The 25,943-nt window shown below is 48.6% G+C and overlaps 2 protein-coding genes across 3 annotated transcripts in view; both read left to right on the top strand.

The window, feature by feature from the left end:
- The window catches only part of DTX2 (deltex E3 ubiquitin ligase 2), a 49,043-nt gene extending 45,262 nt beyond the window's left edge, over positions 1–3,781 (top strand). Inside the window, exons 7-9 of one of the 2 annotated variants that reach the window (XM_036769136.1) lie at positions 319–480; positions 1,358–1,447; positions 2,993–3,781. In XM_036769136.1, the coding sequence (XP_036625031.1) occupies positions 319–480; positions 1,358–1,447; positions 2,993–3,217 (477 nt within the window). In that variant the 3' untranslated portion in view covers positions 3,218–3,781. The remainder of the gene's footprint in view (positions 1–318; positions 481–1,357; positions 1,448–2,992) is intronic. The other variant, XM_036769135.1, reaches the window with a different exon arrangement.
- A 5,279-nt stretch (positions 3,782–9,060) lies between these two features.
- Positions 9,061–25,598, top strand: UPK3B (uroplakin 3B). The gene is made up of 6 exons (XM_036765817.1): positions 9,061–9,133; positions 14,979–15,128; positions 18,519–18,738; positions 22,025–22,104; positions 23,482–23,611; positions 25,427–25,598. The coding sequence occupies exons 1-6, from the start codon at positions 9,061–9,063 to the stop codon at positions 25,596–25,598; spliced, it is 825 nt and encodes a 274-aa protein (XP_036621712.1).
- Positions 25,599–25,943: the final 345 nt, after the last annotated feature.

The following is a 25,943-nucleotide window of genomic DNA, read 5'->3' as shown; positions in this document are numbered from 1 at the left end:
CCTGAAGGTTGAGGAGGCTGCTGGAGGTTTCCCTCATTTGTACTAGAAAGATCCCAGGATTGGGAGTTAAAAGACAACTGACTTCATTCCCAGATACAGCCAAGCCTAGCCCTGAGAGAGACCCACGGTGACCGCAGAGACCTGGGCTCCCTGATGTTTCCGGGCTGGGTGAGGCCATGGGCAAGTAGCTTCTGTCTTCTTCCCTGTGAAATGGGAATGATCGTTCCCATGCCTCCAAGGGTGGTGGTGCAGGCCAGATTCGCAGCCTCCGCCTCTGTGAGTCGGTGAGTAACGACATCCCTGTCTGATTTATCATAGGACGGAAGCCTTCAGTGCCCTTCCTGCAAAACTATCTATGGAGAGAAAACAGGAACTCAGCCCAAAGGAAAGATGGAGTTTGCTGTGTTCAAGGCCTCCCTCCCTGGCCACGAAGACTGTGGGACGATAGAAATCATTTATAACATCCCTCGAGGAATTCAGGTAGCGTGGCTAGGGCTTGATGCGTCCCTGGGGTCGTCACAAGCTGGGTCGCTGCTGCCTCTCTTGGCTCCAGTAGGTCCTTCAGTGCTTGCTCAGAAGCGAGGCTTCATAAGGGCAATGGGCAGCCAGGATGGGAGGGAGTCCCCTGCTCCCGTGGTTTTGTCGAAATGTCCTGCCCCTTCACCTGGAACCAGCCGGCTGGGGCTAGGGTCAGAGTGTGTGTCCCCTCTTGTGCACCTCCAGTTCCATTTTGTTGTGACGTGCTCAGATTCATGCCACCCTGACATATTGCCCTAGACCGGAGAGAAGGTCTCTGGTTGAATTCAGCAAGTCCTTCCTGAAGGTGCTGAAAATGAGGAGAGTCTCTGCCTGAGAGGAGTACTTAGTTGTGGGACAGGACCAGACCCCTAGAGAAGTCAGATCGAAAACCAAACCGGGTCTGGAGTGTGCTTTTCAGTAGCAGAGGCGCTGAGGCCTCAGAGACTGGAAATCCCCATGGCAGGAGGGACCATGTCTTAGCTCAGTTTTGGAGTTAGAGTCCTTTGCACACAGTTAGTGGTTAATATTTGTTGAATTGAAAAGGAGAATCAGCATCTCATAGAGGAGGATGACGTCAGGAAGAGTGTGTAGGATTGGGGAAGGCCTCTTTGATACTGTGATGACAGGTGAAAGGCGAGGTGGTGGAGAGGTCAGGCAGCCCACCCTGGAAAGTACTTCCACAGTGCCCTGAGCCCAGGGGTGTAGCGGGGCATGGCCAGGGACTGCTTGGGGCGGGCCTGTCAGTCCTCGGATATGGGAGTGAAATACACCTGCACCTGCTTCATTTGCCTTGAAATCTGAGGGGTGCACACTTCAAATCTGTGTTCTCCTATTGCAGGGTCCCGAGCATCCAAACCCAGGAAAGCCGTTCACAGCCAGGGGGTTTCCCCGTCACTGCTACCTCCCTGACAATGCCCAGGGCAGAAAGGTAAAGAAAGACGTTCTGTTCTTGACTTAGTTTGTAATTTTTCATTATAACTCCTGAAGACGTGGAATGGTCAGATGCAAGCAACATGGACCCAGAATCAAGGAAGTCTAATTCAGACCCTACCTTTGTTGCTAACCTGCTGTTCCATCTTGGCCTCGGGTTCCCAGTCAGTAAAATGAGGAGCTTGCACTAGCTGCTCTCTCTTGTCCCTTTTGGGTTCCTTGGCTGTGATTCAGGTAGAGTAAACAACTTAGCCACATCATCTGCCTGGTGCGAGAAGGAGGAGGCTGGAATCTTGTGCTGCCTGCTCCCTCCAGCCTGGGGACGCTCCCCTCAGTCAGAGGAAGCCCTAGAATAGCTCAAAAGAATCTAGCTGCCCTTGGGCCACCTGGAATTGGTGGCTTAGTCAGTGACTCCTTTCTGCAGCAGATTTCATTTTTTATTATTTTCCCTCAAAAAGTTCAAGATGGATTTTTGGCTTCCCAGGTTTTAATCATGGGCAGCCTAGATTGGTTTATTCAAGTGGTTAACACGGATCATTCTGCATTAGGCCATGGATGTCCTGCGCCCTGACCCCCGATCCATCCAGAGGGGGAGGGGGTCAGAGACTCTAAGTGGGCTTTGCCTTTCTCAGCTCCCCCAGAAGACCCAGCTCCACATGTGACCTTGTGTCACCTCAAAGCAGCTATTTTGGTCACTGAGCAGGCGCGTGGCTTTTGAACAACAGTAACAGCGATAAGCAGCATCTAAGGTTTTAAGGTCCATAAAGCAGTTCACCTAATTATCAGATTCAGTCACATTTAAAAAAACAGTGTTTCAGCCTGCGTCTGTTTAAACAAAACTTGTGCTCGGGAGAATTAGTGACAGAAGGGAAGAAGGCTGTAGAGAGAATTCAGAACTGCTCACTCAGCAAATATGTACCAAGTGCCTACTGTGTGTAGAGCCAGGCGTTGGGAGAGACACACGCTTTAGATAAAAACTAAGCCCTGGCCTTTGTGGAGCTCACAGTGCACTGAGTGCCCACAATGGCTGGCCCCTTGTGCTCCCTGGCTTCCCCCTGGGTGGCTGAAGTCAGCCTCTGCCTTGAGATTTCCCTGAGCATCCCACCCAGAGTGCCCTGTGCCTTCAGCCCCCAACACCTTTCCTTCTTTTTTCTCTTAATTGGAAATTTTACCAGCTATTTGCTGATGAGATTTGAGCTTTCGCATCTAGATTGCTCTGTGGGGGCCAGTAGCTCACTGTCCATTCTGCTCCTGATACCAGCTCTGTGACCTTGGGCAAAGCAGTTAGTGTCTGCGAGCCTGCTTTCCTCCCCTGTAAGATGAGAATAATACCAGCATCTGCCTTAGTCGTCTTGTGCGGCGCACACAGTTTGCTAGGCTGGTGAAAGACCCCTTCAGAGCTAAAATTCTGTGAGGCCTCAGGCTCTTCTGCAGGGGTTTTGGTATCTTTTCCACTAAACTCTGAAGGCAGCCTCTTCTACCTGTAAAGAGGGTTCAGCTTCCTCCATGAGTGATTTGCTCTCTTTCCCTCCTTCCTGCCTAGGTTTTGGAACTTCTAAAGGTGGCCTGGAAGAGGCGCCTGATCTTCACGGTCGGAACCTCAAGCACCACGGGTGAGACGGACACGGTGGTGTGGAATGAGATCCACCACAAAACAGAGATGGGCCACAATGTGACCGGCCATGGCTACCCCGACCCCAACTACCTGGACAACGTGCTGGCCGAGCTGGCCGCACAGGGAGTGACCGAAGACTGTCTCAACAAGTGATCCCCCAGAGCCCCCAGGACTGAGACGCCGGCCGGGGCCTTGCGGTTGTCCTTCGGAGCCCTAGCCCAGGGGACCCACCACCGCTCTGCAACTCGCACCGCCTTATGTCCCCATGTCGTCCCTCATCCTCTTTGGAGCAATAATGCATTTGGGGCTTGGTCGTTGACCAAACGGTCCAGAGGTCGTTTTTATCTAAGGTCTCGATATTTTTCCGTGATGTCGATGCTGTATGCCAGGGTGTCTTGCTACACTGGATGCCTGCAATTTTTTCTAGTTTGCACATCTTGACTTACTCTATTCGATCTGTCCACAGAAAAGGCCACAAGCCTGGGTAGTCGTCTGGCGGGTCCGAAAGATGCAGCTACCTCGATTAATCTAGACCCGTTCTGTCTCCTAGCTGTGGTCGGCTCCAGATTGGTGGTGCCTGCAAGGCGTCCTTTGAGGAGACGACCTCCCGCCCACCCATTTTGATGGGCTCTGGGGCAGCTCTTCCTTCATACCTCACTGCTGGTTTTAGGAATTTCTATACTTTTTTTTTTCTTGCAATAAACTCAAAATGCCTATAACGTGGCTCTGTTACTTTCCTCCATGTGCACATACTTCATGGATGTTCAGAACACAGGGCAGGGTGTGGCTAGCCTCACCAGGGCCCCAGATCTCTAGTGAATGGAGGGCTCTGGGGGGAGGGGGCACAGTGCCGGCTTCCTTATGGACTTGAGTTGCCCCTCTGATCTCAGCATCTGCTTTACCCACTCCCCATAACCCTGACCCTGCTTATGATGCTTAAATCTACAAAGTTTTCCTAAAGACCAAGACTTCCCCTTGCCATGCACACGTTCTCCGGCCATTCCATCTGTTGGTTTCCTCCAAGAGCCAGGTGTAGGGTTGTGGAGGTTTGCCCACCCCTCTCTGTGTGCTCTTACATCTATTTCGAGATCATCAGTGCTTTTCCCTCTGTAGAGAAGAGTGGAGGAAGCTGGAACAGGAGCATTTTAAGCCCAGGTGCAAGGATCAGAAAGCTGGGAGGACGCCCGTACACTTGTACCACATTACCATTCTCCTGCCACATTGTTTGGGTAGAAACTTATGACCAGATACGGCAGTGACTGGCCAGGGTGAAGTCTATGGTGAGAGAGGGAGGCAGGGAGGCCAAGCCTGAGCCTAGACTGGGAAGGGCTTAGTCAAAATCTAAGCATCCACGAGTATTTTAAAATGGTACTCGTTCATTTTTAGTGACCTCCTTCTGCACCCCTCAGGACCCATACTACTGGCTGGCCCATCAGCAGATTTAGGACTTGAAAACAGAGACACTAAAGGTGAGGCTCAGAGCACCTTGTCTAATCCAGTGTGGTTTCTAAGGAATGGAATTAGCTGGGCATCCAGAGCTAAGTAGCCTGGGCCTAAGCTACAGGAGGCAAGGGAAGGGAGAGATCAGAGCAGATGGGGACAGTCCCATAAGGAGGAGGGGGGTGGACCTCAAACAGCCCTGAAGGACAAGAGGGTTCAGATGGGCAATGGGGAGAGGGCAAGGCAGGAAGGAGCCATAGAAATCCTCCAACCACCATGGGAAATGGTGTCCCACTGTCAGAAGGGTCTCCTTGGGCCTCTGGGGAACCAAACGATCCATGGGCTGTCTCTCTTTGCCGTATGAACCACTTTGGGCCCTTGTCCCCTAAGACAAATCATCACACAAAAGACCCTGTGCCAGAGACAGAGCCTGGCTAGAGCTGGGTCTCGGGCTGATCTGCAGGATAAGCAAGCAAGCCAAAGGATTCCAGCCCCACCCCTTCTCACCGAGGTCACAGATGCAGAATGTGTCCCACAATGCACTTCCTCAGCATGTGTGCCAAGTTTTGGCTGGACCCTGTCATGGCACACTTTACAAAGATATTGATGAGAGTTTGAAGGGGTCGTACCAGACCAGGGCTAGGGACTGGTAACGTGCTGGGGGTGGAGGTGGGAAGGACTGACTTAGAAGTCAGACTAGGCTCTAACTCCGAGGTCAAGTTCCCCATCTGGATAATGGTGCGCATTTAGGGTTGTGAACACATAGCTTTGCAAACCCTGGGCCACTGTGAGTCTCTCCCTTAGCTGCCGGCCATCAATTTTATAGTGAGAGCCAGTCCCAGATACAGATGCCCATCAGGAGAGTGAGCTGAAGTCCCATACTGAAGTATAAAGGGCTGAGCAGTCAACGGGCATGCATTAGCCCCTCATGTGTGTGCTGCCAGGGACAGAAAGACAAGTTTCAAAAGCCCTTCAAGGAACTTGCATTCATTTGGGGAAAACACCATATACACAGGCAGATAGAGATTAAATGTGATAGAAATGGTAGTTTGAGGGGGAGGGAGGGAAGACACTGACATTGCATGCTTTCAAAGCAGTGTCACCGGGGAGGGGCCTTAAACATCTGATCTGCTTCCCTCATCCTACAAAAGCTAGAATCAACAGGCCTCGGCAACAGCTTGGATGTGGGAGGTGAGAGTGAGATTGCCATCTACCTGGACAGAAAAGAAATGATGAAAGGTTGGAGCTAGACCACAAATCTCGTTGAGAGGCGTACTATACGGGGAAAGGGAGGAAGGGGACGGGTCTTTAATTACCAAAAGCAAGGCAACTAATAATTTATTGGCTTGCCTTAATGATAACTTAAGAATTAAAAAAAGGATACACCCAGCAAAATGAATCAGCGTTGGAGCAGCTGTGGAAAGTCAGTCACGGTAATACTCTCTTGGAAGAGTTGACTTGGTCCAGTCATTCTGGAAAGCAATTTGGAATCATGCTAAGAAAGTGACCAAAATGTCTGTTCCCAATGCAGTGAAAATCAGAAGGGAATCATTTCACTGGGCATGTGTGTGCGTGTGTGTGTGTGTGTGTGTGTGTGTGTAAAATCTTTGCAGAGAGTTTCTAATAACAGTCTTCTATGCAAGATTCTATGCAAATATAAGGCACTGGTTCGAATTTGTAGGAACAAAAGCCATTCCCTAATATGGTCAAAAGATAGGAACAGGCAGTTTTCAAGAAAAGAAATCCAAGCTGCCAACCATATGCAAAAATGGCCCAAGTCACTAATAATTAGGGAAATGCAAATTAGAGTAATTCTGAGGTTTTACCTGACGTAGGGTTAGCAAAGATGACAAACAGGAAAATGACAAATGTTAGGAGGAGCTTTAGGAAAGCAAGCACATTAATGCACTGTGCATGGAGCTGAGCAAATTGGGTAGAATTCTGGAAAGCAATTTGGAACCACACCCCAAGGGCTACTAAACTGTGCCCTTTGACCCAGTGATACCCTACTAAGCCTATATCCCAAAGACTTCAAAGAAGGAAGAAGACCCATACATATATACACACACACACACACACACATATATGCGTATATACGTATGTATATACATACATATATATGTATGTTTATTGCAACTCTTTCTGTAGGGTCAGAGAAATGGAAACTATGGGATTGCCCATCTCTTGGAGAATGGCCAAGCAAACATTGGCACCTGATTGTGATGGAATACCGTTGTGCCGTAAGAAACGACAAAAGGTGGTATTGTAGAAACGTGGGAAGACTTGTTTGAACTGATGCAGAGTGAAGTCATCAGAACCGGGAGAACAATGTATGCAGTAACAAGTTGTTAGTATGTTGCTAAGAGAAGCAACTTTAAAAGATTTGAGAACTTGAATCAATGCAAAGAACAACCATGATTCCAGGGGATTGCTCCCCACCTCTGACAGAGAGGTAATGGACTCACATTTCAGAATGAGGCATACATTTTTAGACGTGGCCTATATGGGAGTTTGTTTTGTTCGACTCTGTTGCAAAGTTTCTGTTTTTCTTTAGTCATTTTGGAGAGGAGGGCAATTTGGGAGGAAGGAGGGCTAGGGCTAGGGTAGCAAAAAAGAAAGAATAAGGGGTCATTGGAGCATTTTTTCAAAATGCACAGAAGAGAACAGAAAGCTAGGAAGACTCACAGACAAAGGGGCCAACTTTGGAAAGTTTTATGTTGAATTTATTATACTTTAAAAGAAAAACAAGCTCTAAATGACCGAAATTCACAGTTCTGTGTACAAGCCTCTTTATCTGTTCTGCTATGTATAGGGAAATGCCCAATTCCAGGGGGTTATATTCAAGATAAAGAAATAATTTTTAAAGAAATGAGGAGTTTAAAAAAAGAAACAAGGAGGCTGGAGCAGTTGGCTCCAAAGGTTCCTTCTGGCCCTAAATCAGTACAAGGAAACATGGAGCCCACAGTGATCAGAGCCAGCCAGCCTTGTTGAGGGGAGATACGACGAGAAGGGGCAGTCAGGGAGGGTGGAAACAGGTCAGGTCTTCTGGGCCGCACTGGAAAGAGGCACCCAAACCACTCAAGTGGGGTGGGTTTTTATAAAAAGTTCTCATCTGGGTCAGGCATTGAGGGAGGGAAGCAAGTTGCCAGGACCTGGGGAGTGAGGCTGATTTCATGCCTGGGGAATCTGGCAGCTAGCTGATAGACTCCTTGATGGTGGGAAAAGGGGCTTTTTTTTTCTTTCTTGCTGGTCCTAGTTTTGTGAGGTTACTTAGGGGAGTTGAGATTTCCCAGCATCCTTTCCCTTAGTGGCGAAGGGCCACCGATGATGTCCTTCCCCACATTTGGAGGATCCTGTTTTAAAGGCAGTTGACGTGTCAGCTGAGGGTGTTCCCAGTGAGAGGCCCCAGCCAATCCGGCCAGGACTGGTGGGAGGTGAGGGGGCAAAGTGCCCGGATGGTGTTCCCCCCCTCACCAAACTTAATATTGGAGTGATATGAGCGCAGCGGCCTCAGACTGGATGTAATGAGCACCGTTACATTGAAAACCTATTTAGGAACATACGGTTTTAGGGTCATCAGAGGCCATGCACTCCCCATTTGACATGAGGAAGCAGGCTCAGGATGCTGAAGGGACTTTCCCGAGGTCTCTCACTGGTGAGACTGGGATCCCGGGAGGATAAGCATGAACTCTCCAAACCCGCCCTGGAGCTCCCAGCAGCTATTTGTACGTGGCTATTCCCATCAGGACCAGAGCCCTCTGAGATGATTAGGAGGGACTGTGGGCTTGTCTTTCTTTGTGTTGCCCAGAGCTCAGCATCCTGCCTGGCACATAGTAGGTGCTTAGTTCATGGAGCGACTTCGGAAAGAGTCTCCCAGGCTGAGAAAAAGAGGAGCAGCTTCTAGCTCTCGGAGTGGGTTAGCAGCCACAGAGAGCTTCAGGGTGGGGCGGGCAAGGGGAGAAGATAAATCATAGGAGGTGGGAGGGAGAACGCCCTGAGCCCTGTGGTGCCTGTGTCCAGGAATTTCAGTAATGCCCGGTTCAGGTTGAATCTGGGGTTAGTTAGGCCCAGCTGAGGCAGAGGGTGGGTGGGGGAGGAGAGTTCTGCCCACCCCTCACCCACGGGATTTAGAAGTCTGGACGTCAGGGGGCAAGCCAAAGGCCCCTCCCTTGGGGGAGGTGGATGACATCTCAGCTGAGCACCACCTGGTACTGACCTCACCCAAGTGCCCTTTTGCAGACCCCTCCTGTGTCTGGAGAGGGGAGGGAGTTACATGTACAGGTTTTTCTAGCCTTGGACTGTCCAGACAACCTGCCCGACCAGCTCGTTCATTAATCTCCATTCCTCCCGGACCGGGGTGTGTGTGTCTGTCTGTTGGGGAGGGGGCTGTGAGCACCTTAGGAAGGAAAGGAGCCAGATGAGGCCCCTCGGAGCAGACTAAGCCTCCTTCCCATGGGCCTCCTGCCCCTCCTGACCAGACCAAGACCCAGCCAGGAGCACAGACATCACCACCCCTCCTCCAGCCTCCATCAGAAGAAGCTGTGTCCACCAAGGCAATGGGGCAAGCCCGGGACCCTCCTCTCTTGCTGCTGCTGCTGCTCATGAGTAACCACATGGGGACCGGCTTGGGTGAGTGTGCTGGGGACCTGGGGACCTGGGGACCTGGAGCATGAGAGTGCTGCCAGGGGTCTGTGAGAAAGAGATCCATCCAGAGGGCGAAGCACCAGTGCCACCACATGCATGCCAGATTGTCTGAGTCTGACCTCCATACCCTCCATACCTAGGAGAGACCTGGGTTCAAATCCCAGCTCTGACACTAGATGTGAGACTTTGGACAAGGAGCTCAGTATCTCACCTGTGAAATGGGTATAATAGCTGTACTATCTAACCCAAAGGATTGCTTTCCACAAAGTGTCGTGTGAACTTTGAAGTGCTTAAAACCACGAACTGCTTATTACCATAAAGCATCACGAAGAGAACACTCACTGCATCTGTAGGCCTTTGGGGGTGAGGATCTTTATTTAAGCAAACACGTTATTTTTTGCTTTTTCCTTTCCATGTGGGGCTTCCATTAACAGAGGTCCCTCAGAGGGGACGAGCCTTGGTTAAGCTCTGTACGGGAGCCTTTAGGCATTCTGAGAAGGGAGCCTGGTGGTGGACACAGAGTCATAGAGTCCAAACCCTTGATTTTACAGTTGAGGAAACTGAGGCTCAGAGAGGTTAGGAGGATGATAGAGCCAGAGACAGAAAGCATCACAGAGGCCCACATTTTACAGAGGAGGAAACTGAGGCCTGAGGACAGCAAGGGATTGGCTCAGGGGCGTAACTGAGATTCAAACCCCAGTCCCGGGGCTCCAGGTTTAGTGCTCTTCTGAGGTTCCCCTGCAGGATGAATTCCTTCTTCCCATCAATAAGACAAATGCTAGAATGCTTCTTCCCCACAGGATGCCAACCTCATGCAGCAGAAAGACACCAGATTTTCAGGTGGAAGAGCTGGGTTCCAATCCTGTCTCTGCCCTTTGCTCCGAGAACTTGGGCTAGTCACTTCTTTCTGGGCTTCAGTTTTCTGCACTGCAAAATGAGGGGGTGGGCCTAGATGGCATCTGAGGTTCCTTCCAGCTCTAGGTTTTCTGAAGTTCACATTCATGTCACACGGTGTGAGAACTGGAAGGAACATAGACATTCTCTGCTTCTTCATTGGACATAGGGGGTCCCTGAGGCCCTCAGAGGCTTGCCCAATCAAGGTCACAGAGATGAAGGCAGAGCAGGGATTAGAATCGAGGGTCCCCTGGAGAGGAACTGAGAAAATGTATCTGCTTCCCTCCTTTGCAGAGATGGGGGGCTATGGTTGTGGAATATGGCATATGTTGTCAAACTTGGTTGGTATGCTGAACTGCTTTTTTGTAACCTTTAAAAAAATTTTTGTTACAAGGAGATGGCTTAGTATGCAGAAGACTAAGGAAGGATATATTCAGGACTGTGTAGACAGGAAAAATGTATCCAAAATACACCTTTTGGGGGGAAGTTTTGGGGTTAAGTGACTTGCCCAGGGTCACACAGCTAATAAGTGTCTGAAGCCGGATTTGAACTCAGGTCCTCCAGACTCCAGGGCCACTTCCCCACCTAGCTGCCCCCACAATATGCTTTTAAGCTTAATTGGCATTATTAATTTTCTCTGCCACTTTCTTAAGGCTAGACAATAAACAAAACAATCAAGCGAGCCTGGATTTACACTGAACATTTAATAATCAGCTCCCCTGAACCAGTTGGAGCCAGCTCGGCACACTCCTGGTGATATTTAAAGTGAAGGTGATAGAGAAACAAAAGATAAAAATGTTAGAAACAAAAACAAACCTCTTCCAAGGGTCCCCACTCTTCTTCTGGGGCCCTCCTACTATACCAAGTTGTGCCTGAACACCGTCCCCGTCACACGGGTAGCCCAGGCTAACTTGGGCCCAGGGTCCTGGGCTGCATCCTACCCCAATGGGGCTTGAGAGTTCTGATGTAATTATAAATGAGGTCAGGGAGACCATGTGGCCCTGTGGGGAGGATGGTCACTGAGCTCTGGGACAAGTCCCAGGCCTCGGTCTGGCTCCTCACCCTGTTCATGCACACACCCATGGCCGGTCTTCAGGACTGAGAAGTAGAAAGACTATGACAGAAGGGATGGAAAGGACTCTAGTCTCTGGCTACCAGATATCCAGGAAAGTTCTCTGGGCTCCCAAAGCCACTTGGCCCCTTTCTTGTTCCATCTGGAGCTTCTGGGCTCTGGGGAATGGCCATCCCTGGGCTGGACTTTAGAGGTCTGTGCTAAGTTCCCTCCAGCCCTTCCTTGAGACCTGTAACCAAGCCCCAAGGCCTGTGGAGGTTGAGTGGCTTGTCCCCTCCCATAATCCCCCATCTCAGAGCCAGGCGCATTTCCTCAGCTCCTCTCTGGGCCAAGCTTGGTCATTTGAAGGATGGAGCGTTCCCTTTCATGGGGTTTTTAAAAACAAATACTTATGAATCACCCGCTAGGTGCAAAGTACTGAAATGACTCAGACAAAAATGAAATGGATTCTACCAGAGGAAACTGAGGCCCAGATAAGCTAGTGATTCGCCCAAGGTCACCCAGGCAGCAAGCGTCAGAGGCAGCAATTGGCCCCATTATCCATCCTGCCTTCTTCAAGGGACTGTCCCAGCTTCTTTCGGCCGCACCATCACCCTTCTCCTGCTTTCTCTTCTTCTCCAGGGAAACCTGTTCTTAGTTGAATGTGCCTTAGTGGGAAATGAATTTATAAACTCAGTCATACTGAGGTGTTAATAGATGATGACGACCTACCATTACTAGGACATGAGGGAGACTGCCATTGCATTTTAACAGAGAGCAGCGCTTTTACCCAGAGTAATGAAAGTAATGGTCAGATCTGAGGCCTAGTGGAGACTCATTCTGGGGCAGATGCATTCTTCCCAGGGGGATTGTAAGGCCTTGAGATGCGGCCAGGTGGACTGAACCTCAAGTCAGGAGAGTCTGTATTTCCAATTCTTCCTTTGATCCTTATTAGCAACGTGACTCTGGACAATTCACTGAACCTCTCTTTGCCTCAGTTTCTTTACCTGTAGGATGGTCTGTACTGGTCCTACCTGCCTCACGGGGCACCTTGTCCACCTGATGGGATCGTCTCACCTCTGTCAATGACTGTCAGCGTGACCTTGGGCAAATCACCTGACTTCCCTGGCCTCAGTTTCCCCATCTGAAAAATGAGGGGGTTGGACCAGATGGCCTTCTGAGGTCCCTTCCAGCTCGAGGATCCTATTTTTTCCTGTCCCCTCAATTCTGTGGGGTGCTTTCTGAAAAGCAGCTGGGAGCAGTCACTGGGTAAAGGAAGTAGGCTGAGGGTCATGGGGACAGGAAAATCTGGTTGCTGGAGTTGGTTAATGTTTTATTCCTGGGCAGCCAGCACATGCCTGTGTTCTGGTGTCTCTTTAGGGGATTTGTAGGAGGCATGGGACTTACACATTACCCAGCCATCCTCACAGAATCAGGAGGTGCCCCCTCTTTTCTCTCTTTCTTTCTCCTCCTCCCCCCATCAGTGGCCCTTTCGCTGGGTCCCCCACAGCAGGGAGAGAAGGGAGAGACTGCAAAGGGAGGGTGATTTGGGGGCCTCTGGGATTCCTTCCAGCCCTAGGTCTGGGTTCCTATAATCTTAGGACTAAGGCATCCCCTCTAATTAATTATCATTAATCATAATTAATCATGACAATTAAAGGGAGGCTAGGCCTGGAGTCAGGAGGACCTGAGTTCAAATCTAGCATCAAACACTTACTCTGGGCAAGTCACTCCACCTCAGTTTGCCTCAGTTTCCCCACATGTAAAATGGAAAGAACCCTCCGAGGGTTGTTGTGAGAACGCTGTCGGAATGCGATGGTGACCATCTGTGATCCCTCCTGAGCACCGGTGGCTTGGTTAGCCCAGCGAGACCAGAGAAGCAGAGAGGAGACAGTTCAGTCCGGGCTCCCGATCTGATTGGGGAGATCAGGGCAGGGCCCCGCAGAATCCAGACTCGGGGTGTCCCTGTCGGACAGCTGTTGAGGAATGAGCTTCCTAAGGCAGAATTCGGACCAGAAGAGTGTTAGGCGCTGTCCAGTCCGAGAGAAGGGTGTGGTGGGCATCAGCAGGTGGGAGGTGAAAGGTAGAGCTCTCACCTTTTGAGAGACAGATATACAAATGGGGGGTGGGGGTAAGGGGGAGAGGAGGTTCAAAGAACCATAGACGGATCTGGAAAGGCCCTTGGAGGTTATCAAGCCCAACCCCCTCATTCACAGTTGAGGGGGCTAAGGTTACACAGGGATAAGTGGCAGAGGCGGGATTAGAACCCTGATTCTCAGTCCGGGGCTCTTTCATGCCACTATGAGGCCTGGGGGAACAATTAGGAGCCCACCCCAGGAGGCCCTGTGGTGTAATGGATGACGGAGTCAGGAAGAGCCCAGTTCAAATCCTGCCACTGACATACGGGTACCTTGCAGAGCAGGTGCCCGTCCACCTTGGACAGGGGCATTCCCTAGACTGAGAAGGTGGCAGGTCTAGTCCTCCCCAGAATGGACAAGTACTGTGCATAGCTTTGCAAAGAGAAGCATGAAATCAGCCTTGTCCTCTGGGAGCATATACTCTACCTCCTGTAGCTAGCATGTCCCCACCTCAGCACTCCCAACCCCCGTCTTCTCCTCATCTCCAGGAGAACCATCTTGACTCCCTTCAACTGATCTTTGCAATTCCAAAGCCCTTCACCATTCTGATTTCCCCCCTTGGTATGCTCTCCAGCTTATCGATGTTCTTCCTAAAATGTGGTGCCCAGAACTGACCGCATGACTCCTTGACCAGGGCAGAGGACTCAGGGGGACTGACTGTCCCCTCCTTGGCTGTATCTTTCAATGCAACCTCAGATCACACTAGCTTTTTTTGCTGTCTTATTTCGCTATTACAGACCCAAGTGGAGCTTGTGGTCCACTAAAATCCCAAGGTCTTTTTCAAAAAATTGCCATAGAGCCACACCTCCCCTATCCTGTATTTGCGAAGTTGTTTTTTTAGAACCCAAGTATAAGATTTTTTTTTTTTTTTACTCCTTCCAAATTCAGCTTGGCCCTTCCATCCAGCCTATCAAGATTGAGGGTGGGTGGGAATTCCAACCCTGTCATTCCACAAAGATGTTTCCCCTCTGTGTCCTTGGGACGTTTGACAAGTATGCTGAGTCATTCTTCAAAATGTTGAGCAGCATAGGACCAAACACAGGTCACTGGAGACCTCCCTCCATATTGTATTTGTTACTGACTAGAAAGGTATCAGGGTGTGGTGGATAAAGTTCTAGACTTGGAGACTTGGGTTCGAGTCCTGCCCCAGATGCCTGGTGGCTTTGTGACTATTAGCAAATGGCTTCTGCCTCAGTTTCCTCATGTGTAAAAGAATGACCTCTGAGGTCCCTTTCAGCTCCAAATTCAGGATCCTTCAGTTCCAAATCTATGACAGTCTGGCTTGTCACTCCCCTTTCACACAACAGTAACGTGACAGATTTTGTCACATGCGTTGTACAAACCTCAGCATCCTCTGTCACCGGCCAATCTAGTTCCTTTGGTGTGACCTGTTCTCGGTAATGCCCCAGGGGCTCATTGTGCTCATTGCTTCCTTGTCTGAGAGTTTACAGCATCAGAGATTTAGGGCTGGAAGGAACATCATTTAGTCCAATCCCTTCATTTTACATATGAGTCAAGTGACCTCCCTAAGGTCACACAGCTAGTAAATAGCAGACCTGGGATTTGAACCCAGGTCTTCTGACTCAAAATCCACCTCTCTTTCCATTAGGCCACACTGTCTTTCATTAACCTTCCCTTTAATCATGTGTCCATGTCCCTGCCAGGAGGGGTGCCAAGAGCGCTGGACACCCAACCTTTACCTGCCCTCCCCCCGCAAGTGCTCATGCCTGTCTCTGGTTTTCTGCAGATCACATCTCCTACACTCCCCAGATCTCACCCCATGCCCTGGAGGGGAAGGTCACTTCATCTACCTTCTCCCTGGACCAGCCGAGATGCATCTTCACAGAGCATGCCAACTCAACAGATGCCATCTGGCTGGTGGTAGCCTTCAGCAATGGTTTGTCTGGTGGGCCAGGGGTGGGTAGGGGGAGAGGAAGCATATTCTCCCAGCCCTGGGTGAGTCTTATGGGAAGCTGACATAGACAGATGCCCACCAGGGAGAGATTCTCAAGCCCAAAGCGTCTCCTCCACAAACATGTTTTTTTTAGTCTGAAATTATACCCCTTAAGGACTCATTCCTTTAAGATATTTTGGTTTCTCTCCTACTTGAATAACACAACATAATTCCCATGTGGGAGGCTATCTTATTTTTTTCTTTTTTTTATTTAACATATTTAGTTTTCAGCATTGATTTTCACAAGAGTTTGAATTACAAATTTTCTCCCCATTTCTACCCTCCCCCCCACTTCAAGATGGCGTATATTCTGGTTGCCCTGTTCCCCAGTCAGCCCTCCCTTCTGTCACCCCACTCCCCTCCCATCCCCTTTTCCCTTTCTTTCTTGTAGGGCAAAATAAATTTCTATGCCCCATTGCCTGTGTATCTTATTTTCTAGTTGCAAGCAAAAACTTTTTTTTGTTGTTGTTTTTGAACATCTATTTTAAAACTTTGAGTTCCAATGTATGTATGGTATTCCCTCCCCTCTTCCCTTCCCACCCACCCTCCCTAAGAAGTCAAGCAATTCAACATAGACCACATGTGTATCATTATGTATAACCCTTCCATAATACTCATGTTGTGAAAGACTAACTATATTTTGCTCCTTCCTAACCTATCCCCCTTTATTGAATTTTCTACCTTGACCCTGTCCCCTTTCGAAAGTGTTTGTTTTTGATTACCTCCACCCCCATCTGCCCTCCCTTCTATCATCACCCCTTTTTTTTATCTTCTTCCTCCTTTTTTCCTGTGGGGTAAGATACCCAATTGAGTATGTATGGTATTCCTTCCTTAGGTCAAATCTGATGAGAGCAAGATTCACTCATTCCCCCTTACCTGCCTTCTCTTCTCTTCCTATAGAACTGCTTTTTCTTGCCACTTTTATGCGAGATAATTTATCCCATTCTATCTCTCCCTATCTCCCTCTCTCAATATATTCCTCTTTTATCCCTTAAATTGATTTTATTTCTTTTAGATATCTTCCCTTCATCTTCAACTCACCCTGTGCCTGCTCTCTCTTCTCTCTCTCTCTATATATATATATGCTCTCTCTCTCTCTCTCTCTCTCTCTCTCTCTCTCTCTCTATATATATATATATATATATATATATACACACATACACATACATATATACATACACACACACTCACATATACATATATATACATAAACATATATACATATATGCATATTCCCTTCAGCTACCCTAATACTGAGGTCTCATGAATCATACATGTTATCTTTCCATGTAGGAATGTCAACAAAACAGTTCAACTTCAGTAAGTCCCTTGCAATTTCTTTTTCTTGTTCTTTTTCTTGATTACCTTTTCATGCTTCTCTTGATTCTTGTGTTTGAAAGTCAAATTTTCTATTCAGCTCTGGTTTTTTTTACTGAGAAAGCTTGAAAGTCCTCTATTTTATTGAAAGTCCATATTTTGCCTTGGAGCATGATACTCAGTTTTGCTGGGTAGGTGATTCTTGGTTTTAATCCTAGCTCCATTGACCTCCAGAATATCATATTCCAAGCCTTTCGATCTCTTAATGTAGAAGCTGCTAGATCTTGGGTTATTCTGATTGTGTTTCCACAATACTCAAATTGTTTCTTTCTGGCTGCTTACAATATTTTCTCCTTGATCTGGGAGCTCTGGAATTTAGCGACAATATTCCTAGGTGATTTCTTTTTGGGATCTATTTGAGGAGGTGATCAATGGATTCTTTCAATTTCTATTTTGCCCTGTGGCTCTAGAATATCAGGGCAGTACTCCTTGATAATTTTTTGAAAGATGATATCTAGGCTCTTTTGATCATGGCTTTCAGGTAGTCCAATAATTTTTAGATTATCTCTCCTGGATCTATTTTCCAAGTCAGTGGTTTTTCCAATGAGATATTTCACATTGTCTTCCATTTTTTCATTCCTTTGGTTCTGTTTTATAATATCTTGATTTCTCATCAAGTCACTAGCTTCCACTTGCTCCAATCTAATTTTGAAGGTAGTATTTTCTTCAGTGGTCTTTTGGACCTCCTTTTCCATTTGGCTAATTCTGCCTTTCAAGGCATTCTTCTCTTCATTGGCTTTTTGGAGCTCTTTTGCCATTTGAGTTAGTCTATTTTTTAAGGTATTGTTTTCTTCAGTATATTTTTCAGTATTTTTTTGGGTCTCCTTTAGCAAGTCATTGACTTGTTTTTCATGGTTTTCTTGCATCCTTCTCATTTCTCTTCCCAATTTTTCCTCTACTTCTCTAACTTGCTTTTCCAAATCCTTTTTGAGCTCTTCCATGGCCTGAGACCAGTTCATGTTTTTCTTGGAGGCTTTTGGTGTAGGCTCTTTGACTTTGTTGACTTCTTCTGGCTGTCTGTTTTGGTCTTCTTTGTCACCAAAGAAAGATTCCAAAGTCTGAGACTGAATCTGGGTGCGTTTTCGCTGCCTGGCCATATTCCCAGCTAACTAACTTGACCCTTGAGTTTTTCAGCAGGGTATGACTGCTTGTAGAGTTAAGAGAACTGTGTTCCAAGCTTGGGGGGATGCACCAGCTCTGCCACACCAGCACTCCTCCTTGTCCAAGAATCCCCAACCCGGACTGGACTTAGATCTTCAGTAGGCTCTTCACTCCTGCTCTGATCTGCCACTTAATTCCTCCTACCAGGTGGGCCTGGGGCCGGAAGCAACTGCAGCTGTAGTTCTGTAGCTGCCCCACCTCCGCTGCCCCCGGGGTGGTAGCTGAACCGCGAACTCCTTCCACTCCCGCAGCTTTTCCCACTAACCTTCTCTGTTGTCTTTGGTGTTTGTGGGTTGAGAAGTCTGATAACTGCTGCAGCTGATTCAGGGCGCTAGGGCATGCTCCGCCCGGCTGCTGGTCTGGTTGGTCTGGGCGCAGCCCACGCTGGGCTCTGCTCTGCTCCGCTCAGCTCCCAGCTCCGTGCGGGATAGACCTCACCCAGAGACCATCCAGGCTGCCCTGGGCTGGAGCCCTGCTTCCCTCTGCAATTTTGTGGGTTCTGCAGTTCTAGAATTGGTTCAGAGCCATTTTTATAGGTTTTTGGAGGGACTCAGGAGGCTATCTTAAAGTCAGATAAGCCAACGGAGTGGGGTGGGAATGAGGGGATTATCATAGTGGCTGAGCCTGCCTAATCTAGCAACAGGACATCTAGAAAGGGTTACTGTTGGAGGCTTCAAGTGAGAAGGGGTGAGGGTCTACCATAACTGGCTTGGAGATGAGGGCTCAAGCCCTGAGTGGAGCCTGGGATCCCTTTCCTGGAACTTGCTAAGGTCTCCCTTTCTCTCCTACTTCTAGCCACCAAGGATTTCCAGAACCCCAAGACCGCAGCAGAGATCCCCTCCTACACTGAACTGCCAACGAGCTTTTACTACATGACCCTGAAGCTGTCTATTGACCACTATCCATGTGAAAAAGAAGACATCGCTGTTCTCCGTGTGGGCAGTGACACCAGCTGCCTCCGAAACCTAAGGCAGGAGTATTGTAATGCTCCCCTTCCAGTCCCTGGCCCTTACAGGTGAGCCCCACTGAGCTGGCCTCCTGGGAAAGCCAGCCCTGACTCTCTCTGTGACTCTGGCAGCTCCACTGTCTTGATTAGACTCTCTGCAAAATAGGGTAAAAAAAAGCCGTAGCCTAAGGGAGTCAGGACGCTTGGGCTCTGGTCCCAAATGTGCCATTGACTAAACATGTGGCCTTCAGTTCCCTCCTCTGCAAAATGAGAGCACCAAATTGGCAGTGCCAGAGGAAGATAGGCAAACTAATACATTGTTGGTGGAGCTTTGAACTGGCCCAAACATTCTGGAAATGTTGGAGAAAATGACTAACCTACTCACAATCCCATCGACACCAAGGCTGTCAAAGATGGAATCAGAGGTCCCATATTCAATACAATTTTCATACACAATAGCATTTTTCTTGTAGCAGAGAACAGAAACAAGGAGGTTGCCTATTGACTGGAGCATGGCTGAATAAATTGTGATGTATTTTACAGATGCCTCATCTGTAAAGGTCAGGTGCTTTGCAAACCTTCAGCTCTAGAAATGCTAGCTTTCATGCCTATATATGAATAATTATGTTATGAGAAATTGTTTCTTTGAGGAACTCAAAGAAATTTGGGAAAATTTTAATGAACTGCTTAAAAGTGAAAAGAAAGGAGACCAATATACACAGTAGCTAGCTAACATTTATAGATGGGCAGCTGGGCGGCTCAGTGAACGGAGTGCTGGGACCAGAGATGCGAAGAACTGAATTCAAATCCAGCCTCAGATGCTTACTAGCTGTGTGACCCTGGGCAAGTCACTTAACCCCATTTGCCTCAGTTTCCTCTTCTGTAAAATGAGCTGGAGAAGGAAATGACAAACCACTCCACTCAGTATGTTTGCCAAGAAAACCCCAAATGGAAGCATGATGAGTCGGACATGAACGGACAACAACACATTTATAACGACATTTATAGAGAACTTCAAGACTTGTGATATATTCTTGCATGGTATATCCTTGATCCTCATGGAGTCACTGGACTTGGAGCCAGAGTTCAAATCCTGCCTCAGATATTTAGTAGCAAGTCACTCTACTCTTGCCTGCCTCAGTTTCCTCTTCTGTAAAACGGAGGGGTCTGGCCTCCACAGCCTCTGTAGTCCCTTCCAGCTCATAATCCATGATTATATGAACAGCCCTGGGACAAAGGTACTATTATCAGTGCCAATTTACAGATGAGAAAACAGGTTGCATTCGTTGTCAGACACAGTCAATGTTACTCTTCATTGCTTTTCTTGCAGTGTCGGGAGGATGACTGATGTAAAACCTAAGGCATCAATAAAAATTAGCTTTAAAAAAGTAAATGAAAAAGTAAATGAAAAAGTTGAACTAGATCTCTAAGGCCTATCCCTCTCTAGATCTGGGATCCTGTGTGCGAGGTTAGGAGGGGGCTGGCTCATGTTTCTTTCTTTTTTTGTATGAGCCTATATATGATTTTTTAAAAAAATTTATTTTTTTTCCCTAATTACATGTAGAAATGATCTGTAATATTAGTTTGTTTTTGAAGTTTTGAGTCCAAATTCTATCCTTCCCTTTCTCTCCTTCTCCCTCCCTGAGATGGCAAGCAATCTGCCATAGGTTATACATATGCAATCATGCAAAACCCATTTCCATATTAGTCATTTTGTGGAAGAAAACTAGAACCCCTCCCCCCCCAAAGGAAAGAAAGTGAGAAATAGTCAGCTTCGAGCTGCATTCAGATTCCACCCGTTCTCTCTCTGGAGTTGGATAGCGTTTTCCATCATGAGTCTTTGGGGATTGTCTTGGGTCATTGTATTTCTGAGAATAGTGAGGTCATTCACAGTTGATCATGATACAATGTTGCCCTTGCCACGTACAACATTCTCCTGGTTCTGCTCACTTTGCTCTTTATCAGTTCATGTAAGTCTTCCCAGGTTTTTCTGAAATCATCCTGCTCTGCATTTCTTACATCACAATAATATTCCATCACAATCACATACCACAACTTGTTCAGCCATTCCCAGTTGATGGGCATCCCCTCAATTTCCAGTTGTTACTGGCTCAAGTTTCAAGCCATGAGTTTGTACTTAGCTTCCTTTGCGTGTTGAGTTCCATGCTCAAACCAATGGGTGTGTACGAGAGAGTTGGGGGCAGGGGCCAGTGGCCAGAAGTGAAGAGAAGCAAGAGAAGAGAGCATGGCCTACATGGTTCTGTAGGAGCAGATGAACTTGGAGTCTGAGGCTGTGAGTTCAAGTTCTAACACTGATATCACCTGCCAGTGAGACATCCCATCTCTAGGCCTCCATTTTCTTATCTGCAAAATGAAGGGGTTGGACTAAGCCCCTTCCAGCTCTGTGTCTATGAGACTATGACCAAACCCCACTGGAAAGTTGTGTGGGGGCCTAGGGACAGGATCTGACCTCGATGTGGTCTAGCTACCCTTGAGGACATGCAGAACGGCATGTGGAGATCCAACTATATCTTGGTAAGCTTCGTAGGCCTGTGCAAGGCAAGACTGTACGAGATAAGAGGTCATGGGTCCGGAACCACTCTCACGGCTGTGATCCGCATGGGAAAGAGCAGAAATGTTTTAGTATGTGTATCTGCATGGGAATGATCAGGAATGTTGCAATATAGTGAGCATGGTGTATCTAAGCTGCTGGGCTACATGAGACACGAGGCAGGATGTCCCAGTAAAGTATCAAAGATGGTCCAGTAAAGTAACAAAGTAATGCATTAGGTAGTGGTTCAGAAGCATTAGGTAATGGTTGAGAAACAGTATAAAAGTCTGTTGCTTGTTTGAATAAAGTTGAGTTCCGATTCAGACTCCGCCGGACTCATGTCATTTCTCCACGGAGCACCTGAAGCAGCTTCAAAGTTGTAAAATCATTTGACTGATGGACCTCAGTTTCCTCATCTATAAAATGAGCGAATTGTCCTAGATGGTGAGATTTCTCCAGCTCCAATGCAGGGTTCTCTGGCATTGCTCCCTCCCCCAGGAAGCTCACAGTTGAACAGAGTATAAGCCCAGGCAGACTGAGCTATCAGTAACAGACAACAGGTACCTCTGGGGTTCTGAGGAAGGCAAGATCAGTGTGATTTGAGGCAGTCAAGGAAGACTTCCTGAAGGAGGAGAGACTATGTCTCCCCTTGCTGTGCATACCTGAAAAGTTAAATTATGATCCCAATGATCCAAGATGGCATCTGATCCACTGCTTGGGCTTCCAGGGAGTCTGACCTCTGAGGGCCCCAGCAGGCTCAGAGCCTCGGATTCTCCTTCACTGACTGTCTCGATTCCTCCCCAGCGTGAAGTTTCTTGTGATGGACAACAATAGCCAGCCCAAGGCCGAGACGCAGTGGTCTGACCCAATTACTCTCAACCAAGGTAGGATCCCAGAGTCTGGGACAACATCTTCCTGCTGAAAGAAGAAAAGGCCCCTCCTTCACTTGGCTCGCTTGGTCACACAAACATCAGCCAGGCAGTCAGTCACAAGTCTGTGACTTGGGGGCCCTTCCCTGCAACGTTAGTGGGAGTCTTGGGAATGCTAGTTTGATCTGTCCCTACACCCACAATGTCCTCTCCCTTCTGTGCCAGGTGCAGTCTGACCCATCCTTCAAAGCCCAACTTATGGTTCTAGAGCTGGAGGGACCTCCGAGGAGATCTAGTCCAACCTTTCCATTTTACAGATGAGGAAGCTGAGGCTCATAGAGATGGAGTGACTTGTCTATGATCACATAGGTCATAAGCATCAGATGGAATTTGAACTCCAGTCCTGGCTTCCTCCTCTGGTCTCTGTTCTGTCCCCCTACTGGTACATGACATCAGCTTCTCCATGCTCCCCCATCTTCATTCATTCATTCAACAAATGCTCATTAAACACTGATGACACACAGTACTTTGTTAGGCTCCGAAGGACGTGCAACATTTAGATAACACACTGTGCCTCTCTCTGTAACTGGGGGAATATGGCAAGTTAAGCTGGTGGGGAGAGAACTACAGTATAGCCCTCTGGTCCCTGAATCCAGAATCCCTGAAAGTCACATTGCCCAGGCTCAACCAATTGAAGAGCTCCCCTGTTTCTTTCTACTCCTCAGCCCTGTCATTTTTTTTCTCCAAGTTCTCACTGGATCCTCACAACATGCATGGGAGAGATGAGAAAAATGAGGCCAGAGAAGTGGGATCTATTTATTCATTTGACCAGTGTTTGCTATGTGCAGCCTAGGCAGAGGAGAACAACAGAAGGGAGGCTGCTAGGATTCCTGCCCTCATGTTGGAATGTAAGCTCCTCGAGGGCAGGGCCTGCTTCATTCTTATCTTTGTACCCCCTGGAACATTGTAGGGGCTTAATAAATGCTTGTTAAGTTGAGTTGAGTGGAATGGAAGTGAACGAAGCTGAGCTGTGACAGGTTGAGTTGAACTGAGTTAATAACCTGCCCAAGGTCGCACAACCAGTTAATGAGAGAGCTGGGGCTCCAGACTACCTTCAGCTCTGGCCAAACATCTCCCTCACCTAGCTAGGGGCTCCCCTAAAAAGGGTGAACAACCTGGAATTGCACCAGGGCTGGAAGGTGGAAAGAGAAGGGCATTCCTTCCAGAAGGCATCTTTTCCTTGGCACTGACTTGGCTCCTGACCCAGCCCAGGGCCCCCGGCCCCCTCATTATCCCACCCTCGTCATCTCTGTCTGCCCTTCCCCTTCCCTCCCTCCCTCGCCCCAGCTGGGCTGCCTGTCAACGGGGCGCTCAGTGCTTCTGTCACTCCAGGAAAGGACCCTAGGAGCATTGACATGTGGCCCGGCGGGAGAAGCGGCTGCATGATCGTCATCACCTCCATCTTGTCCACCTTAGCTGGACTCCTGCTGCTGTCCTTCTTCATCGCCTCCACCATCCAATTGTGAGTCCTGAAGCCCTGGCCGAGGGCTGGCCTTGTCCCCTGGTCTGGGTGGACTGCGAGGAATCATCACTGAACCACCTGAGAAAGGCCTTTGCTCATTTTACGGACGAGGAAACTGAGGCCCAAGAAGGCTAAGTAATTTGCCAGTTACTAAGTATCCTAGGAACACAGAGCTGGAAGGGACCTCAGAGGCAATCTAGTGCAACCTTCTCACTTGACTCACTTGGAGAAACTGAGGCCCAGGGAGATGATGTGATTTGCCCAAGGTCAGAGGTACGATTTGAACTCAGAGCCCTATCTTTGTAGGAGCAGCACTCAGACCACTCCTCCAGATTCAGCGTTAACCTCTCCAGGTTCCTAAAAGGCTCCCTGCCCTTTGTAGATCCCACGTTCCATCCTGTACTCCTAAGGAGAAGGAGGTCATCAGGTTCTCTGCCCCGGAGAGGACACTCAGGCTATTGGGCTTCCTGGGGTGGAGACTGGGATCGTGGGGGCTCAGAGAGTGCAGGAAAGGAAGCAGATTTTCCATTCATTCTAGCAGCTTCTTGGCTTGCTCCTCACAATCTGTCTCAGCGCATTCAGATATGCTGGAGGAGGACCAAGTGAGGAGCCGACTCTGAGAAGGAGAGGAGTCATGGAAGGGTCAGGCATCCTCAGACCCCCAGGGCAGGATTCTACCTGCACACAGGCTGCAGAGCTTAGGATCAGCCACCAGGGGGCAATGCCAACCTTCATTTCCTCTTGTGAATGGTCCAACAAGGGAAGCTTCAGCTGCGATCAGATCTTAGACAAAAGGCAATGGCGTGTCTGCTAGAGAGTTGGCCTTGAAGTCAGGAGTAAACTGGCTTTCAGTCCCCCTCGGACATCATTAGAAGGATGACCCTTAACCTTTCAGTGCTCCATCCAACTCTCTAAAATTCTAAGGTGAAATCTGCACTGATGAAAGGAATTTCCTTCCTGGGAGTTCCTATTCAAGTGAAAGCACAGGTTTGGTCCTACTCCATCATGTGGTAGGGAAATGCTGGAGAGGGCCAACTTTACCTCCCATTCTGTTTGGTTTGAATTTTTTAACTATTTTTTATTTTGGGGGTACAGTAATTTTATTTTTATTTTCCATTTTAAAATTAATGTCCTTTTCCCTACCTCCCATCATGGGCATTTCTTGATTGTGAGTAGGAATCGTTTAGCTCTGTACTTGTACCCTAGCCCAGTGTCTGGTGTGAAGTGCCTAGAAGGCGTTCAATACACACTTGTTAACTGAGTCATTGATGTACTTGCCCACACGTTCTACATTCTCCCACTTCCAGGTCTTTGCCCATGTGGTTCCCTATGACCAAACATCATCACTTCCTTTCTTTGCTTATTGAATTCCTACCCATCCTTTACAGCCCAATTCAAATTTGACCTTGTCTTGGAAGCTTCCCCACCTCCCTCAGACCTTATAATGACACTCTTATCAAGGAAGATCCAGAGGGTCCTCAGTCCCTACCCGGAAGAGAGCTCAGAGGCCTTCATCCAAGGCCCAGAGAGGTCAAAGTGACTCAAGCTGGGTAGGACCTTAGAGGCCACTGAGTCTCGGGTTTGAGAGTGAGACCATTGGAGAGGAAGTGACAGAGGGTCATAGAGCTGGAAGGGGCCTTTGAGTCTCAGAGGTGGAGTCCTTGACTCCAAATCCAGACGGTTCTCCATGTTTGGGACTTATCTCCCCGCTAGACTGGAAGCTCCATGAGGGAAGGGGCTGGGTGGCTGAGCACAACAGAGTATGGTCAGCAGGAGCAGGCACTTACCAGATGTTTGTCATCCACTTCCCCCTAGCTCCAGCCTCTGGTGGCCCGAGGAAGCAGCCCCACCTGAGCAGCTGCATGTCGGCTCCTTCATTGGGAAACGCTACGTGACCCACCACATCCCCCCCAGCGAGGCGGACACACTGCCTGTGGGCAGGGGGCCCCCCCTGTCCCCCAGCCCTTGTCCAGGACCCACTGTCTAAATCTCACTGCTGTGCTGAGGAGTCACCTCACCCACCCACCACCCCCCAATGCGTTTTGGCATGAATTAAAGAAGGACCCAGAGTGGGTCAGGTCTGCTTCTTCACCTGTCCCCAGCTGTCCCCTTTCCCCGTCTTCGCTCTCATCCTCCCACCTTCTTACCACCACAACCACTGACAGGCGCCTTCTGCTTCTCATTATCTGCCTGAAACTGAGGAACTGACCAGGGTGGGATCTCCTAGAGGGTAGATGGGAGGTGCCTCATGGTATGATTCTGAAGGGTGGGGGAAGCCCCCTCCTATATCCCTGAATATCTCCCTCCTTAGATCTTCTTGTCTTTGGATTGA

This window comes from Trichosurus vulpecula, chromosome 7 (assembly GCF_011100635.1).
Source record: "Trichosurus vulpecula isolate mTriVul1 chromosome 7, mTriVul1.pri, whole genome shotgun sequence".
NCBI lineage: Eukaryota > Metazoa > Chordata > Mammalia > Diprotodontia > Phalangeridae > Trichosurus > Trichosurus vulpecula.
This window is presented reverse-complemented; position numbering and strand designations above follow the sequence as displayed.

Bases quoted from the DNA above. Each gene is read 5' to 3' on its own strand.
- UPK3B (XM_036765817.1), top strand. From the start codon at position 9,061: ATGGGGCAAGCCCGGGACCCTCCTCTCTTGCTGCTGCTGCTGCTCATG. The intron at 15,129-18,518 runs GTTTGTCTGGTG...TCCTACTTCTAG, and splicing joins GGTGGTAGCCTTCAGCAATG to CCACCAAGGATTTCCAGAAC. The intron at 23,612-25,426 runs GTGAGTCCTGAA...ACTTCCCCCTAG, and splicing joins ATCGCCTCCACCATCCAATT to CTCCAGCCTCTGGTGGCCCG.